This window comes from Bombus terrestris, chromosome 14, assembly GCF_910591885.1.
Source record: "Bombus terrestris chromosome 14, iyBomTerr1.2, whole genome shotgun sequence".
Lineage (NCBI taxonomy): Eukaryota > Metazoa > Arthropoda > Insecta > Hymenoptera > Apidae > Bombus > Bombus terrestris.
Genome location: NC_063282.1, coordinates 1,869,293 through 1,886,610, shown reverse-complemented (window position 1 = coordinate 1,886,610; position 17,318 = coordinate 1,869,293). Strand labels below are relative to the sequence as shown.

General features: G+C 32.7%; 2 protein-coding genes and 1 long non-coding RNA gene across 14 annotated transcripts; 1 reads left to right on the top strand and 2 right to left on the bottom strand.

Moving 5' to 3' along the window:
• The first annotated feature begins 9,395 nt into the window (after positions 1 to 9,395).
• LOC100643710 (stabilizer of axonemal microtubules 1) lies at positions 9,396 to 15,639 on the top strand. Of its 9 annotated transcripts, XM_048411673.1 has the most exons (12): positions 10,316 to 10,457; positions 10,548 to 10,619; positions 11,762 to 11,830; positions 11,922 to 11,985; positions 12,221 to 12,283; positions 12,358 to 12,402; positions 12,548 to 12,697; positions 12,961 to 13,150; positions 13,479 to 13,630; positions 13,818 to 14,099; positions 14,269 to 14,458; positions 14,605 to 15,639. In XM_048411673.1, the coding sequence occupies exons 3-12, from the start codon at positions 11,808 to 11,810 to the stop codon at positions 14,880 to 14,882; spliced, it is 1,437 nt and encodes a 478-aa protein (XP_048267630.1). In that variant the 5' UTR covers positions 10,316 to 10,457; positions 10,548 to 10,619; positions 11,762 to 11,807; the 3' UTR covers positions 14,883 to 15,639. The 9 variants fall into 9 exon arrangements, with proteins under 9 accessions (XP_048267631.1, XP_048267632.1, XP_048267630.1 ...); XM_048411674.1 differs by lacking the exons at positions 10,316 to 10,457; positions 10,548 to 10,619 and adding an exon at positions 9,396 to 9,546; XM_048411672.1 differs by lacking the exons at positions 10,316 to 10,457; positions 10,548 to 10,619 and adding an exon at positions 10,697 to 10,833.
• LOC125386258 lies at positions 12,494 to 12,721 on the bottom strand. Its single transcript, XR_007226238.1, has 2 exons — positions 12,593 to 12,721; positions 12,494 to 12,528 (listed from the first exon to the last, which is right to left on the bottom strand). It is a non-coding gene; the product is annotated as an uncharacterized LOC125386258 (long non-coding RNA).
• Positions 14,509 to 17,175, bottom strand: LOC100651615 (peptidyl-prolyl cis-trans isomerase-like 1). 4 transcript variants are annotated; one of them, XM_048411679.1, is made up of 7 exons: positions 17,015 to 17,175; positions 16,591 to 16,722; positions 16,294 to 16,427; positions 16,132 to 16,221; positions 15,862 to 15,969; positions 15,501 to 15,638; positions 14,509 to 14,814 (listed from the first exon to the last, which is right to left on the bottom strand). In XM_048411679.1, exons 2-6 carry the CDS (start codon positions 16,659 to 16,661, stop codon positions 15,523 to 15,525), a joined length of 519 nt encoding a protein of 172 aa, XP_048267636.1. In that variant the 5' UTR covers positions 16,662 to 16,722; positions 17,015 to 17,175; the 3' UTR covers positions 14,509 to 14,814; positions 15,501 to 15,522. The 4 variants fall into 4 exon arrangements, with proteins under 4 accessions (XP_048267636.1, XP_048267637.1, XP_048267635.1 ...); XM_048411680.1 differs by having other exon boundaries at positions 15,519 to 15,638; XM_048411678.1 differs by lacking the exon at positions 14,509 to 14,814 and having other exon boundaries at positions 15,432 to 15,638.
• Between the last annotated feature and the right edge of the window lie 143 nt (positions 17,176 to 17,318).

The window sequence follows — 17,318 nt, the reverse complement described above, 5'->3', positions numbered from 1 at the left end:
CTTGACGTAATTCCGTTCCTCGCGTAATGAAAAGATGGTTTTTGGGAAAATCATAAAGCAGAGACTCTTTTGTGCTCAACGACGACATACGATCCTCATACGTATCTTATCATTGTCATAAGATCACATACTTGCAATACGAAATCTACATACGATATGCCTTACGTAATCTCGCGCAATTTTCTTCGGTTCAATTCTTGTCTGCTCAACTTTAACTGTAAGAAAAATCCCACTCAACGTAAATGTAGCAAAGACAATGGCAATGAGTATATCGATAACGACGTGCTTCTCGAATCCTGGAAAACTCCGAACTCCTAGAAAAATGATTTATTCGCGACTAACAGAGGCTTGGTACTCGAAAATAGCGAATCGATAGAGAGTTTTCTATAATCGATGGGAAATTAACGTATCTAAAGTTAGAATTAAGAGTTCCTATTATAACAACTTCCATTGTTTATAATATTCATGACGTTATCGAGCGAATGATTAGAAAGATCAACGAAAGCGTATTAATAAGAAGCGTCCACATGGAAATTTCATTGCGAAGAAATATTCCATCTGACTAAATATAACTAGAACGGCAGCGGTAAAGCAAATCGAAATACCGAATTGAACAGAATTTCTACGACTAAAACTTCGTTGCAAATGATAGTATTATCGAGTAAAGTGACTCATCCTCGTATCACGCAGAAGGTTGTTGGAAAAAAATCGTGTAAAGTCTGAGAATTAACTTTATATATTCCTTTGACACGTATTTCGATTTTCAATGTGAATTTTCCAAACAATCCGATATCTCTTGAATGAAATCCTGTATCGTCGACCGTATTAGTCTACATAATCTTTCGTCCTTCGCGAAAAGTATAAAGTTATTTATATACGTACCTTGAAATTATTAATTCAAGAGTTATTACGCTTTGATGTTCGTTAAATTATAAGGATAAGTCACCTTTGCATTCTAAATATTTTTTGTTCTCTTTTTTTTCTTTATATCGTTTAATACGTAAGATATATCTGTTCATGTAAATTTATTTCTCCGGCAAAACATGTCATCAGTGTATTCTTGCCTTGTTATGAATATTCGAGACGTTCAATTTGTTTTGCTAGAAACATACAAATTTGCATAAAAAACATCCTCTGCGTTAGGCGACGTGCAAGAAAAAAGGAGAATTTGACGCATAAGAAAGAGGAGGAATCGATTAAAACTTCATTCCGAATGTAATTTTAACGTACGATCGGATATAATTGGCCCAAACCGTGTAAATTAATTTATTATCGTTTATTATTATTCGGGGTATCCTATCGACAAAACAGAGGAATCTTCTCTGAAATAAATCAAATTTCGAAATATTTTCGTATGCACATGGATAACGTTCGGATTTTATAAAACGTCGAGCTTCGTTGCATTTTTATTAATAAAACGCGCTAGAAATTATTGGATGTAAGCTTTCACCTTTAAACTTTAACAGTTTTTAGCCAACTATGTTATATGCGCATTATTATCTCATACAGGATATTGAACGACCTTAGTTCCTCGTTATTATTTTCTTGTAATATTTTAGCCAACTATGCGCGTACAGAAAAATGAGTCGGATACTCTCGCAGCGACAAACGCACCGATAATAATAGAATAGAATGTTACATCAAATATTTTACAAACATATTTTAAAGTATTCACCGCGTCGATATTTATTCTTTGGAAAGGCTTTCAAAGCTTTTCAAACGTTTGTCGGTGCATGTATACGTACGTATATACGAGTATGTGTCATGTACGTACAACTTACGTCTTTGCCAAGAGACGGCAAGAGACGCGCAGAAACGCACGTAAACAGGAGAAGACGAGTGGGAAATGTAAGGAGACGGATAATGTTACAAAAAATGGTATTCTAATCTCACAACGAAATGGCCCGGAAGACAAGGGGTCAGGGATCGATATCGTCTAGTTTCGCAAAATATGTGGAAATAGCAAACGATAAAATAATGGAAAACAAAGCGAGAACGATCAATTACATTTTTCAATAATTTCAATGATAAACCCCGATTCAAAATCAATCGATATGACATCGCTTCTTTAAATTTAATCTTCAAAATCAAATGATTTTCAAACTTCAAAATAAATTCGTTGCTAACCGATATTTGCATTGGACGCAATATGGTTATTCGTAAAATAAAAACGTTTAAACCCAGATACGAATATTTCTATTAAAAGCTTTTTAATTTGCACTATGATTTGGATATATAACATACGATGGATCCTGGAACAAATCGAACGTATTCTTGTCAGACGAAATTTGAACAGAAATTCATAAATTTGCGCGTTCTTTCAATTGCGATCGAGCAACTATTATTTGAAAATTAATGAAAAATTCATAGTTATATAATTATAACATAGTTATATAACTATTTCATTACCACGAGGAATTCACTGGGCATATTTTGTCAATCTAATTAGTAACACCGAAAACGTATTAAAAGTAAGTTTCGTGATAAAACCAGTCGGAAGAAAAGTAGCGTTTGTCGATTAATAAACCAAGAGATAGAAACATATATCTAACCTCGTGTGCATTTTTCTCGCAAAATAGTTATTACGCAACCATTTGAACGTCTACTGATAAATCATTACTAAATTAATAATTTACATTCTTGTTTAAACATTGTAACACGCTTTCTCGTGTTTCTTGCCCTGTTCATTAACAGAGAATATTTCTGTCGTGAGATTGCATTTACAATTTGACGAGTATCATTTATCTGTGCAATTCTACAATTATACAACTCTAACTATGTCGATGACCTGCCGCGTCTTTCAACTGAAATTACTACATTCTTACCAGTCTGTCCTTACATATGTATCAAACTACTTGAATGCTCGATACGAGAGAAAACACTTCTGTCTTATCATGTTTCAGATGCGTCTTGTTTATTTCACTCTGATAACACGACCCGAGACCGAACAATAGCCGTGATTGCGGTCTGTTGGACTCGTCGGTCAACGATTGTGTTTGCTGAGTAATCTAAAGCTTCGATACATACAATACGGAAACACGGAATCGAATAGAGTTGACCCATCCGGCGCTGTGCTATTGAAATTAACATTAATCGAAAAATAAGCGTTTTGCAAGTATCATAAGACCAAGGAAAAAATTACATTAACATATATATTGAATTTTACTGTGAATGTTCATGAGCAGCAAGTGCATAACACGCGTAGCTCGCCACAGCATACCATTTGCCTAATGCCCAACATTTTCATGCCTAATGCAAGTTCTACTTCTATCGACTGCTATAGCCGTGTACCATTGGTTCGCGTTAATGCGTTAATAATTCTTCTACTATTATTATTAGCCGCGTTTATATCATTATACATAGTTGACGTTTATTATACGCAACGACGGCGATGGCATTAATTCGCGAGAATCCTTATCTTACCACGTTTCTTCTTTTTTCTTTTTAGTGAGTTTTTACGTTTGCTCATTTTTGTCAACACCTATGATAGCGTTTTTTTGCGTATCGATATCGTTTCGTTGTTTACAGAACTATTTTGCAACGTTTCATTTAGTTTTTAATCGCATGTTATGCTTCGTTGCAAACTTGCTTTGGCAATGATAGGAGATATTATTCGGGAGGGAATAATCTATGTCACAGTTTAACTCGTAAGGAGAACCTTAAGGAAATTATTATAGAGATTAATTGCACAGATAAAGAACAGTACCGGATATTAATTAATATATCTTCAAATTTTCACAAAGTTCTTGTACCAAAGAAAAGAACAACAAGATAGAATAAGGTAAAAATATTCAAATGAAAAAGGCACTGAAACCTATATAATTAGGAATACAAAAAGAAAGTGGGAAGGGTGATAATTAATCGGATCAAGCGAATATTATTGAAACTACGTTCAAGTTCTACGTAATTTAACGAACATGTTCTACGGTTGGACCTTGTCACGCTATGAAGAGTGAAAGTGTATAATTTCAGGTTTATAACTACCTTTTCTAGCGTTACATAAATTACCTTTACGTTGAAGATCGATCGTTTCGCGATAACTTCGAGCGAATCGAATAATAAAACGTTCAACGCGATTGATCGAAAATAAGATAACGCGATTAAAATAAAGCTTATTCAATGGAATTCACGGTTGTGGCACTGGCTCTAAACGTGACACTCGAGTGTCATTGTGACGTTCAAAGTTGCGAGAAAGTGGCAGAAAGAAAAATTATAAAGCTAAAGGTAATTTTTCTCAAGGCTACTGTTTCCACATCCTCATGGTCACCTGTATTATTCTTTCAACACTTATGATTTTAAAACTTCGACACTTATGATGATAAAATAGCATTTTACGAATATGTTACACGTATTATACAGAACATATTGAAATTTCAGTAGCATTGTAACAAAATACAAATATCATATTTATTATCAGGAACAAAAGCTATAAAGATAAAGGTCATTGTTTTCAAGGTTACCATTTCCATGGTCCATGATGTTGGTCATCCATATTAGTTTATTAAATAAAACTGTACGTATGTCCTTGATCTTCCAAAGTAAAAAGATAAGATAATTTCGATATTTTACATTCGTGTAATTTTCACTTGTTTGTGAATGTTAATTATGAAATCAATTTGATACGACAGACTTGAGAAATTAAAATACATATCTCTCTATCGTAACTATCGTAACTTTTCTATCGAATATTTCGTAATAATCGAGAGTAAATGTACATAATAGATTTGACATTATATACGTAATTTACATACGTAACGTGTAATACATATCGTTTAATCTGTTTTCCATTACTGAGCGATTTACATATCAAGGAAATCCACAATTCCGTTCGAAAACAACACTGATAACTAAAAATTCGAGAACATCGTCCTTGTGAAAAATAATCTCTTTACTGACGTCTTTCTCTCTTTTACTTTTGTTGTTTATTGTGCTCTTGCTTCTCATTGCCATGTTTGGCATAGAAATGTATGTTCATGATAAACATGATGTTAATTAAATTGATTAAACGTTACAATGTCCTTACTTTTATCCTTCATATAGAATGAAGCGAAAAGATCACTTGATTTTTCAGTCATATCGAACAGTTAGTTATCTGGTTATCAATAAAACTATGGTTATCGCTTGTAACATAAATATATAATTATACTCACAGCTATTAATTACTGATCATAAATTGGAAAGAAAGAATGTGAGTTAAGACAGCGTATTTCACTTCGATAAGTTTTTTTATTGACAATACTTTGTTCACAATGTCACGAAGAAAAGCAAATTCTCAGCTTTCTACAAAACACGTCGTACTTATCTAGTTTAAGACTGATTATCCTCATTTGGTCATTAGCTTACACCAATAAAGATCCATCTTTTCCATCGAATTGATACTAATTTATAATGACAAGGAATTATTTTGCGAATCATGATAAACAAATATCTTTTCTCGTAAATGGCAGCAGGATCGCTGTTATCGTTGGAAATCATTAATTTTATTTAGTTCAATGCGCCAATATTTTTCTGCACTCGCAAAACACTTGTAATTAAATCTGTAACAGTTGTAACAACGCAATAAACATCTAAATCGATTCGTACTTTTAAAATATAATAAATCTATTCGCTTCGCAATAAATTCTATTTTACCGAAACGTTTAAAGCATTTAGAACACGAAGTGCATTCAATTTTGACTTCGATGATACTATTTCTGAAACAAAAGAATAAATTACTATCTTTTACTATGAAATTCTTTGTCAATGTCAAAGAAAGGAAGGTACAGATATATATTAAGGAGAATTCAAAACAGTATTAGTGAGAAAAAGCAATCTTTATTATATAATATGCCCTTTTTCAATTCAAACGTTCTTTTTATGCTATATATATATATATGCATGTCAGGTATAATATAAGTTATATTATACGTAAAGTTCTTATTATATACAAAGATGTAATTGTTGCACGTACATATGTATGTATATGTATACATATATATATATATACACATGCATATACGGACATATATATACGATATATATGTTTGATTAATGCGAACATGAAACTACAATAATTGGTTTGTATATCGCTCTAAACGGAAGAACTTGGAAATAGATTGTTGCTGGTAGTTCATGCAAATTTTATCAAAAAACTCTCCAAGGGACGTACATATCTATACATGGTCGTAATAATAAACTCAATAGGAATTGACAGGAAACTTAATTACAATATAAACTTCAACTTATATATGTATCATACATAAAAAAATTCGCCTAGTATTTACAAAAAGAACAAAATTAAAAAAGGAAACGAACGCTATATCGTTACACTGATAATAGATTCGTTTCGTTTCTCGATTCGTGAAATAAAGTATGTATGTATATAATAGATAACGAAGGAATCGAAAATATACGAACGTATTAGACGATGACTAACTCTTCCAGGATCCTGTGAATGATTTCATTCGATTTTTATTTTCACCATGCATTGGTCGCTATAACATAACACCGTACATACTACTTTGAAGCCTATTGTAACTATGACGCCATCGTCTACGTAATATCACAGACAATCTTAAAATTTACCATGAAATGATAGTTATATCAACGGTCCGAGACAATATCGATTTACAAATGCTTCGAGATCTCGACCAGTCACGCCGAATGGTCGTGCCGAACACAACTGTTCGGATATCTTGTCTTAAACAACGCGTTCGAACGAAAATGATAAATGTCTTTGGATAGCATTTCGCAGCGAGTACGATTCCTTTTTTCTTTAAATCGTCTTGACGGTCTGCCTCTCGACGGCGTGTAATTTCGTTCTACGGGTAAATGATACGTTTGCCGTATATTCGATCGAATCTGATCCTACCCGAACTGGAAAATGATATTTTAATTATATGAATGATTTGAATTTGTTGGTCTGCATCGAAGACGGCGTGATTAAGTCCAATGAAAACTTTCAAGTAATTTTTTAACAAATGATGAAACCATAACAAATGATGCAGGTGAGTTGTACAGATACAATCTTAAAAATTAATCAATTTTATCGAGGGAAGGTTTTTAATTATTTCGGTGATATTCAGTTTTTTAATTGCCTGACAATTCATTATTGGATTATAATAAGTTACGAATGAAATCAGTTTCATAATCTGACATAATCTAATGGTTATTCATTAACTGTTTTATCGATATAACCTACATAATGAAGTATCATTCATCACACAATATATGAGATCGCGTAAAAAATAATTGGGCTGTGTTATAAATTAGAAAGTTGTCTGTCTCTGAAATTATTCATATCTTTTTATAAATATCGTACTTTGATTATACGTGACATTTTACAGAAATTCATAGTCAATTCATGAATTTATAGAAAGAGATTTTCCGCTTGTTTTATCTACAAATAATAAATGAATAATAAATGAATACCATCGATCGATATGTATTGTTAATTGGCAGCTCGATCAATCGCAATTATATGATCCATTTCGAAATGTGACTATTTCAAACAATTCAATATATATTAAGGGTATTTTAATTTTAATTGCATCGATAATCATCGATTGAATCGATGTGATACGCTTGGCTTAATCATCGGGTATTTTCAAACGAATTCTTTACAAAAGATAAAAAGATAAAAGAAAAAATAATTCGGTGGTTCTGCTTCGTTTGTTCGATATTTTCTTGGTTTGTCCAACAAGATTTCGATATCTACAAGGATTCGAGATCAGGTTCGATTCGATACTGAAAAGTCGTTCGAGTCTTGCAAGCGGCTGTTATAGCGGAGGCTCGATTTCGACCCTCTCTCACTCGACCGAATCACCTGGAAGTTCTTTCTAACTGGTGATCGGTAGAGCATAACCGCGGTAGCTCGCGGTTGCCAGGTCAAAGTTAACGGTTATTTTCACAGAGAAAGAGAAGAGGAATCACACTAGTATGCACAGTCCGCGTAGGTAGTCTCATGGGAGAAACGCTCATCTCCCTCCTACTCCTTTTTATTCCTCCCTGCTTCTCTTGCCTTCCGTATTCCTCTTTCTCGTTTACTCTTCTCCTTACAGAGTTTGATCCTCCTTCGTGTCTCCTTGTCTCCCTTGAAGCCTGCTTGGTGCACCGGCTAGAAGGAACGCCTGCGATTGGTCACAGCTGGCTAGGATCGATGATGCTGCTTGGCTGTTAGAGCCTACTGGCAACATGGCCTCGCGCCATAATTCACTGGACCCTTTTAATGCAATACGCGCGTGTCGATGACTTTTTGTCGTTGATAGAACTCGACGTCCAATCAACGTCCTAAGGGGTCCCAATAAATCAAGTTATCATATATTTTAAAACTATGACCTGTTTTTTTTTCTCGACGCCAATCTGGATTAGGTCGGTCCACGACCGGTGTTGTCTCAATTCCGTCAATATCTGGATATTTCTGGAATCCGGAAGAGCAACTCTCTCGTTACAAACGGATGAAAACCAGCTCTCAAATTATATATGGAATATGTCACACATAGAGAGTTGAAAATATGTTGGGTCGAGAAGATGCAGAAGCCGAATATAATAAATTAATACTCTGCGTTTTGTCGAGCTTTCTTAACAAGGGATGGAGAAGGATCGATCGATTTCGCGGCTTTCGGCCGCTCGTCGTGCGAATGACACTGGTACATGTGACACGACGCGCTGACTATATGGGAAATCATCCTTAGACTTCTTCCTCCTCGACGATCGGCAGACTGCTCTGATGCATCAGAGGGCTCGTTCTTGCGGTGAAGGCCATCACCCAGTAATCGAGCTCCTTCTTGTTTTCCATGAGAAAGGTTAACGCAATTGGCGAATCGAAACCTTTCTGTCTTACCAGAAATCCTTCCTCCCCATAACGTTCGATCATTGTATTCCTCAAGTTCAACACGCCCAAAGGTCTGCATACCTTTTTCTGTGGATAAATTACGGCGAAATGCTCGACACTCGTCCGGTAGACCTTCACTTGCACGCCTTGGCGATGACCATTCGGACTCATCAAGGTCATATAACCGCTCATGTTCTCGGTGTTCCAGCAAGAATCCACGTTCGAGTCCTTCAGGCTCGACTGGTTGAATTGCAGGAAGTTGGTATGCATCGCTACGTCGGCTGGCATGTCGCCTTTTTTGTTTTTCTTGTTTGTAATTTTTGTCTTTTTTGTATTCACCTCTAGTACTTTGAATTGATCAAAAGATCAGACTTTTATTGGAAAAGATCTGAGAAGTTTGTAATAATACGTTGACGCGAGTAGATTAGAATATCACACAGAGTCAACGACTCGTCTATGTAACCTTTCTCTGCGTGCAAAGAAGATACACTAGTACGCCTACAAATCTCGCGATACTGTTACTCACAGCGAACTGTCTGCGTAAACTTTCACCACCTCTATTTATACAAGGTGTATGTTTCGATGAAGCATACGCATGCGCGTTGCTACACGCGCAAGTGCTCCCAGCAGATGTCATCGCAAACGATAACTATCGCAGAGTTATTATGATTCAAAATCGTCAGCCGATATTGTGACAGAAATAATCTGCTTACGGAATAATTTAAAAATCATACGTACGTATAGTTCAATAACGCATTGCATATTGCTCTCTGTATTTCACGGTGAGGTTATCGAGCTTTTATGCTTTTGGTTTTTTACCTAACACAGCCAACAACGTTCTGCTTCCTACAAACAATATTGAAATATTCGATATACATATGTCGCAATAATTTGATTCTAGAAAATAGCGAAAGTACTTTTGCTTTCTTCTCCAGTTCATTATCATATTTTATTTTCTTTTGCATTGTGTAAAGAATATAAAATAGTTTTATAAATTCACTTTAATATATGAATATAAATTTCACTGATAATTCGGTAGAAATTTAAAATGTAATTGTTGAAGAAATAATCTAATCGATATATTATAAATACATAGTACCATTATAATATACTAACCTTTTCTGATCTTTAAAATCAAAAAAGTTTTATCGTAGTATCGATGGTGGTTTCATATTACAAACATATTGCAACCATTTAGTAAACATTAGTAGGAAAATATTGAAATTATTGCCAAATTGTTACACGATACAAACAAGTCCAAAACATATTTATTCGAAACGCAAAACGACGATGATATATATTCCTAATTATTCTGCTCCATACAAAAAGTAGTCAATTCAATATCATATATATGTGGTATAGTTGTTCATATCTTGATCTATTTTTTTCTAATTTCTATAAACAAAAGTCTTAAATATTTTAAACAGATTATACTTAAACGTAATTTATTTCTTTATAGATTCACACATCCAAATCACAATTCGCAAACATTAATTATTTACTACAACATGTTATGTACATAGTAATGTGGAAATTACTTACTTTTTTATATACTTGAGTTTTTATTATAATAAGCGAGAAATCAAGTTATTTACCAGTCCGTTATGTTTTAAAGAAAAATATTACATGTATACATATCATATACGTACGTATATCCATATTATGTTGTTAATTAAATTTGTTAGGAAAAATAGTACTCGCGAAATAAAATAAAGTACGTTCTTATTATTTACAGGTTTAATCTCAAAGAATTCTGAAGAAATTACTCAGAATGAGACAGAAAAATAAAGTTACAATATCTGCAGTTGTGAGTTCCTTGGACAACGCACTTACCGATTAGACAAATCATGGTCTTTTACATATAACTTATAGTATCAGTTATCAACAGAAGAGACTGCTGCAATAAAAATGCAGCTCTACTTTTCAGTAATTTGACTAAAACAACAAAAACGTTCTATAAATTGACAGTCAACTAATATTCCTAGTTATAAACTTCAATATCTTTCTTTCTCTGCCAATATGTACGTTTTAAGCATTAAAACTGTGAACTCTATAATTCGTTAAATCGTGCGTATTCCATATGGTAACTATAAGGAAAGTAAAATTCGCGTTGAGTTTAATCGCATATCATTACTTTGCCACTGTTGTTTGCCGCCCTGTTTACACAGGGCTTTTGGCGAGTGGCCAAATTTCTCGTGTCTCGTTTAGTTTTTGGAACGTACTTCCCGAATTTAGAGGAGGAAGCAAAACGTTCTGGCTTCCATACAGTGTGAATCAGAGTTCAGATCTCGCGTATCCCTTTGCCAAAGAACCGGTCGGTACACTCATCGGTATTTATTGAGCGTCAGGCGTCCTCGTTCATTCTGATAAATAAATCATTTCCATTGTAAAATCTACGCAATCGTTCCTTCTGAACAAATTCTTTATTTATTTTGTTCTCGAATAGCAAATTGCAAAAGCGACCTAATTGCCTGAACCCTCTACTTTTCAAGAGTATCGCGAAAGTGGCCTTCCGTGAAAATTACGCAGCGGATGTTAATTGCCTTCCTTTGACTTTTACGTATTATTTCACGATTAAACACTCGGGTATCGTACGGTTAATAGGAGAAACGATAAATAATACAAGTAGCATGTTGTAATTTTATACCTGACAAATTGTACTTCTTTCCGTTGCAAAAATGAAGCGAGAGCAATAATTGTACCTGAACGTTCAACAAATTTGTCGATGCTAGAGGAATTTTTGATTAGAAAATTTCATCGTACAATTTCATTTATAATGTAACTTAAAGGATTATGGCAAATCGTTTCATAGCCTACTATGGTATGAACATTTTACAATGCGATATAACATAAAACCACTGACTTCTGATATAATCGTCCACTATTTCTTTTTTGATATTAATATTTTTCAATCTTTTAATTAAATGAAAATATATTTTATTCTCTCAGTTTCAGAAAGCAACGTTATTTCCTATTATGAAAAGCAATTATCATCATGCAGATCTGTACTATCAATCCGTGAGCTGATATAATATCTTAAATAATAAACTGCATTGAAATTTAATTTAATGCAAATAACGATATTTCTTAACATTACAACGTATCGTAGGCCTGAGTGCAAGCAACAACAACAACAACGACAATCAGTTATTGAGGAAAGAAGTAAAATTAAAGTAAGTTAAAATGAAACTTTGGAAAGGATTAGGTTAATGCATATAAAATATCATTTCCTCAAATAAAACTTTCATCTAGATTTCAGATTTTTAACATTTATCAATTTTACAATTAAAGAATGCTTGAAATGATTTTCAGAGTTTATACCGAAACAATTTAATTTGCATATATGTTCTAGCAAAATAATATTAAATATTCGAAACTAAGAGAGATATTTTGGTAACTGTCTTTTAGATAAATCACGATGATTGCTGTAATTGCTGCTGCTGTTGTACAACCCCACAACGTACATGCTATGTAAGTAGGATTAAAAAATATATAATTATTTTTATATTGTACGATGGTCGCCTTAACAATTCCGTTTACTGTAGAAATATGTGCAACCAGAGGTTCCAAAGTCCTTTGCTCCAATTCGTGTAAGTATGAAGCCTCAATTAAAATAATAAAGTTTTTTAAGTTTCAGGTTGTTCCTCGCACATTTGTTTATACTCCTTAGATATTTCTTTCTTTCCTTGATAACACTTTATTATAATACAATCCACCTAACAAATATTATTTCAGCATTATTGGAAATCAGGTATACCAATGGATAATAACACTACATACCGACTCTCCTATTGGGAGTGCCCGAGTGCTCCAGTAGATCCTATCCCGCCTCGAAATTGGTTAATAACCGGAGATGGTGAAATATCAGATGAAACAACATATAAAGTAAGACGTCAAAAATAATAATATTTTTAAAATGGGAAATATATTTTTTATTCGATGCAGGATTCAAAACTATATGATTTGTTGTAACCGAATAATGTACATCAAATCCCTTCGTCCTAATAGGATCATCATATAAACGTTCGTCGCTCTTTCATTGTAAAGATCTATTGATCCTCGCTTGAGATCGATTAGCCATTGTCTTTTCAATTTTGTTCGATATTTCTTTCATGCGTAATATCTGCACACATTTTCGACTGTTCCAGAACAGTTATTTTGAACACTTATGTGTAAAACCTGAATCACCCTGTATACCTTGTGAGAAACAATTGCTCGGTAGAGGTTCTATACAGGATGTTACGACTCAAAAACATGACTACACATGGAAGTCTATACCACAAATAGAACCTTATAAAGCAGAGAATAATTTATACTGCGCACCTGCACCGTTACTTGGTAAATACAAGCAGCATTAGAAGTTGTTACATGTAAATACTAATTCAAATGTTAAATGCATTATACTATATACTAGATATATATATATGTATGTGTTTCACGTTCGTTGTTTCTATTCTTACATAAAATATCTTCCCTTCTCAATTTTTTACGTTTATCTTCTACTTGTGTCGATGGAAATATTTAATATCTACATATAGATACGAGTCCCATAGAGATCTAACAACCCTACACAACAAACTCTAACAAAATTCAAGACTCCACTTGTACTGTAATAGTGTACCATTGCAAATTAATTACAATTTTGGTACAAAATTTGATGTTTCAGATGATACAACATACAAATTAAGCTATTATCAGTCTGGTTGTAATCTACCTACGCTATCTTATGCTCCTATAAGAAAATATGTTAAACCAAATATTCCAATGGAAGACCATACAACGTACAAACTTAGTTATTGGCCAAATAAATCTATGAAGGTAATAAACATGTTATCTTAAATGTGATATTTTGTATTATCATAACAAGACAGTCTTCACCTGGCTTTGCAAACGAAGGATAATACATGGTAGAATCAGCGATGAGGAAAACCATTGTTCAGTGTAATATATACGCATTCTGATATATTTTCCTAACAATACTTTCTTCTATTCTTGTATTCTTTAGGAAGAACCTTTATGGCAGAGAAAAGAATATGTGCCACCTGTTGAACCGATGGATGGGTGCACAACCTACAAATTAAGTTATTGGCCACATTCAGAAAAAAAACGTTCACCAATCATACTTCAACCAACTGAGAACCTTCTAAATGCTGATTGTTGCATCGAGGATAATACAACTTATCGTCTGAGTTACTTTGGCTGTGGAGGAGATAAGCGAACTCCTATTCAGCAACCTAACAATATTCCATTTTCGCCTTGTTCTCTATCTTATGATACCATTCATCGAGTATGTAAGATATGAAATTTAAATATTTTAATGTTTCTTAAATTGTCTTAAAAAACACTAAAAGTCATATTTTGTACAAGTCATATATGTACCAATATCTTTCAGTATGTGTATATGCATATGTATATATAATAACGAGTATGTGACATATGTATGTGTAATATTTCAGATGAGTTTCTTGGGCAACTGGTGTGTTAAACAAGAACCACCGATTATACCTTGCGATAAACAATTTTTAGGTAGAGGACCCATACAAGAGGTAACCACGCAGAAACATGATTATACATGGAAGAATATACCATTAGAACCAGATGCTCGTCGCGCGGATAATCTTGTTCCTGCGTGTACACCTATCGAATGTACGTATTACAAATGCATTGTCTATTTTAATAAACAGTAGCAATATTGGTTTATCTATTAACATTTTTTAATGGATAATATTATTATTGTTTATTATAATATAAATCTACAAAGTTTGATTGATCATTTGATTGATTGATTACAGGTTGTACTACTTACAGACTTTCTTATTTAGAGAACGATCTTAAATCGTTAACACCTATTCATAATTACGCACCAGTACGTACATGCTGCTTACCAGATGTTCCAATGGAAGCAGAAACTGTCATGCAGTTGAGTTATCAGCCTGTGGAGTGTGCAGATAAAGTTGAAAAACCATGGAGTGAGAGACCTCCTTACCAACTTCCAGTCACTCCTATGGAAGATAATACTACATACAATAAAAGGTTCTATATCTTACTTTACGAACGATCGAACGAATAGAAAAATAATTTAGTTTAAGTATATATTAAAAGTTGTACTTATGTAAATTATGACTATTTTTTCAGTTATATTCCGCCTGGTACATTGTGCCTGTAATTCTGGCATATTTGCATGCCTCTTTCATCAGCAAAAACATTAAGGTAAAAATTTAGAATATTTTAATAGTATATTATACTATTAGGTTGTTATGGTACAACTAATTTGGTTAAACTATCAATACAAAGTGTTAAAGCATAGACAATTATAATCAAAGCATTCTACACTCTATTATTAGAATACAAATTACACGATGATAGGCGGAATGTTAAATTGTGTTACATATGAAGCATCTGTTCCATACACAGATGATACACATATACAAGAAAATTGACAGTATGCATTCTTTGAAGGACACCATCAAAGTGACTGAGAATAAAAATTAAGCTTGAATGGGGTGAGTCTGAATGTTCTACCTTTTCTTTATAAACGTATCTTTTGTATAATAAACTTACATGTACCATATGAGTAGTACGACTAGTGAAAAAAATGAAGAAGAATCTAGTACAAAGATCTGATTAATATTTTATTACGTACAAAATATTATGTTGCAGACAAGTTCTAAAAATAATAAATACAGACCATCAAAAGTGTGTTTACTTTATTATGCATTCCTTATGGATCCTTTAACAATTTTTATGTCATCAACGGGTCTGTCATTCTTATCAGTTTCCACTAATCCAATCCTTTTCACTATTGTCATACCAGAATGGATTCTTCCTGTTAATGAAAAAGAAAAAATGTAAACAAGAATAAAAATATTTTTAAGCTCTTTGATGTTTGCAATTATTAAAGTACAATGTTAAACTGAAACACTAATATCTATAATTTCTATGATTAACTATAATTTGCATTCTCTGTTCTGTATCATTGGAATAGCAAAAATATTTTGAATGATCATAAATTGAATAATTCGCAAAATATATTTTTAAAACTCATTTACCAAAAATTGTATGTTTTCCATCAAGCCACTGTGTTGGTGCTAATGTGATAAAAAACTGTGATCCATTAGTATTTGGTCCTGAATTAGCCATGGAAACAACTCCAGCACCTAAATCCAATATAATTTTTTTCCATGAAATATTAAACTTGATAATGGTACATATTCATATAAGTTTTATTGAAATATCCTATGACAATATCAGATTATAATTTTGTCATCCCCACAAGTTTTTATAAATCATAAAAATAAAGATACTTGTGTTAAACATACCGGTATGTTTTAAATCATCATGTATTTCATCATCGAAACATTCTCCATAAATAGACACACCACCTTTCCCAGTTCCAGTAGGATCACCACCTAAAATAAAATAAAATATCAAACTTTCTGAGCTAATATGAGGGGAAGTTGTTAATTAAATCAATATGATACCTTGTATCATAAAATCTCGAATAATTCTGTGAAATTTTGTTCCATTATAATAACCACGTCGTGTAAGTTCAGCAAAATTTCTACAAGTAATTGGTACATGTTTCCAATAGAGTTCTATCACTATTTCACCCATACTGTAAAAAAGAAGATTATAATAATATAGGAATATTAACATAATAGTTAAATTAAAATATCATAATATCGTAATATACTTTCTTATTTTTACAATTATTATTATATTTTGCCAAATTAAAAAGAACAAAAGAGAAATAAAGATGGTAATTAGTATATACTTGCGTTGTTTCAAATGCTACGAATGGTGGTTGCCAGTGTTTATCAGGAATACCAGATATATTTGTGAGAGCCATATTATCATATATAATGATATTTCGTATAGTGTTCGTACAGTGTTCTTCCTTTAGGGATAATCTAGTAAAAACAAATAAGGTTAAATTTTAATCTAGCGGATCAAAGGTTATTAACTTTTTTATTTGTAATTTTATAATTTTAAACATGTAGAATCTGAAAATGCAAGTTTTCACGTTTCATAATTCTTGCATATTTATAATCCTAATAAAATTCACGTTTTGTAACCATTACTCTTTACAATCTTATGAACTCTAACAAAATGTTCCAAGTATTTATATCAATTTATTCATAATACATGTATTCATTTACAACAATTATTTAACTTACTCTATACTGTGTACTCTATACTTACTCTATACTCTATAAATTTTAAACAAGAATCTGTTAAAGATAATAATTACTTATAATATACACAGATAATATCTGTGGCTTTTGAACTTGAATAAAAGAGTGGTACCACAGTTATACGTGTCGAATTACACCGTGTATGATATGATACATATATAAACATGATGCTGTCACGCTATCGCATGAACTTATCTTTGTATTCAGTGATATCGAGATGTAAATTAGAAGCGAAATTTGAAATTGTTCATGAAATCAAAAAATTAGAATTATTTAAATTCTGCAAATCTTTAATCATTGTTTAATACGAA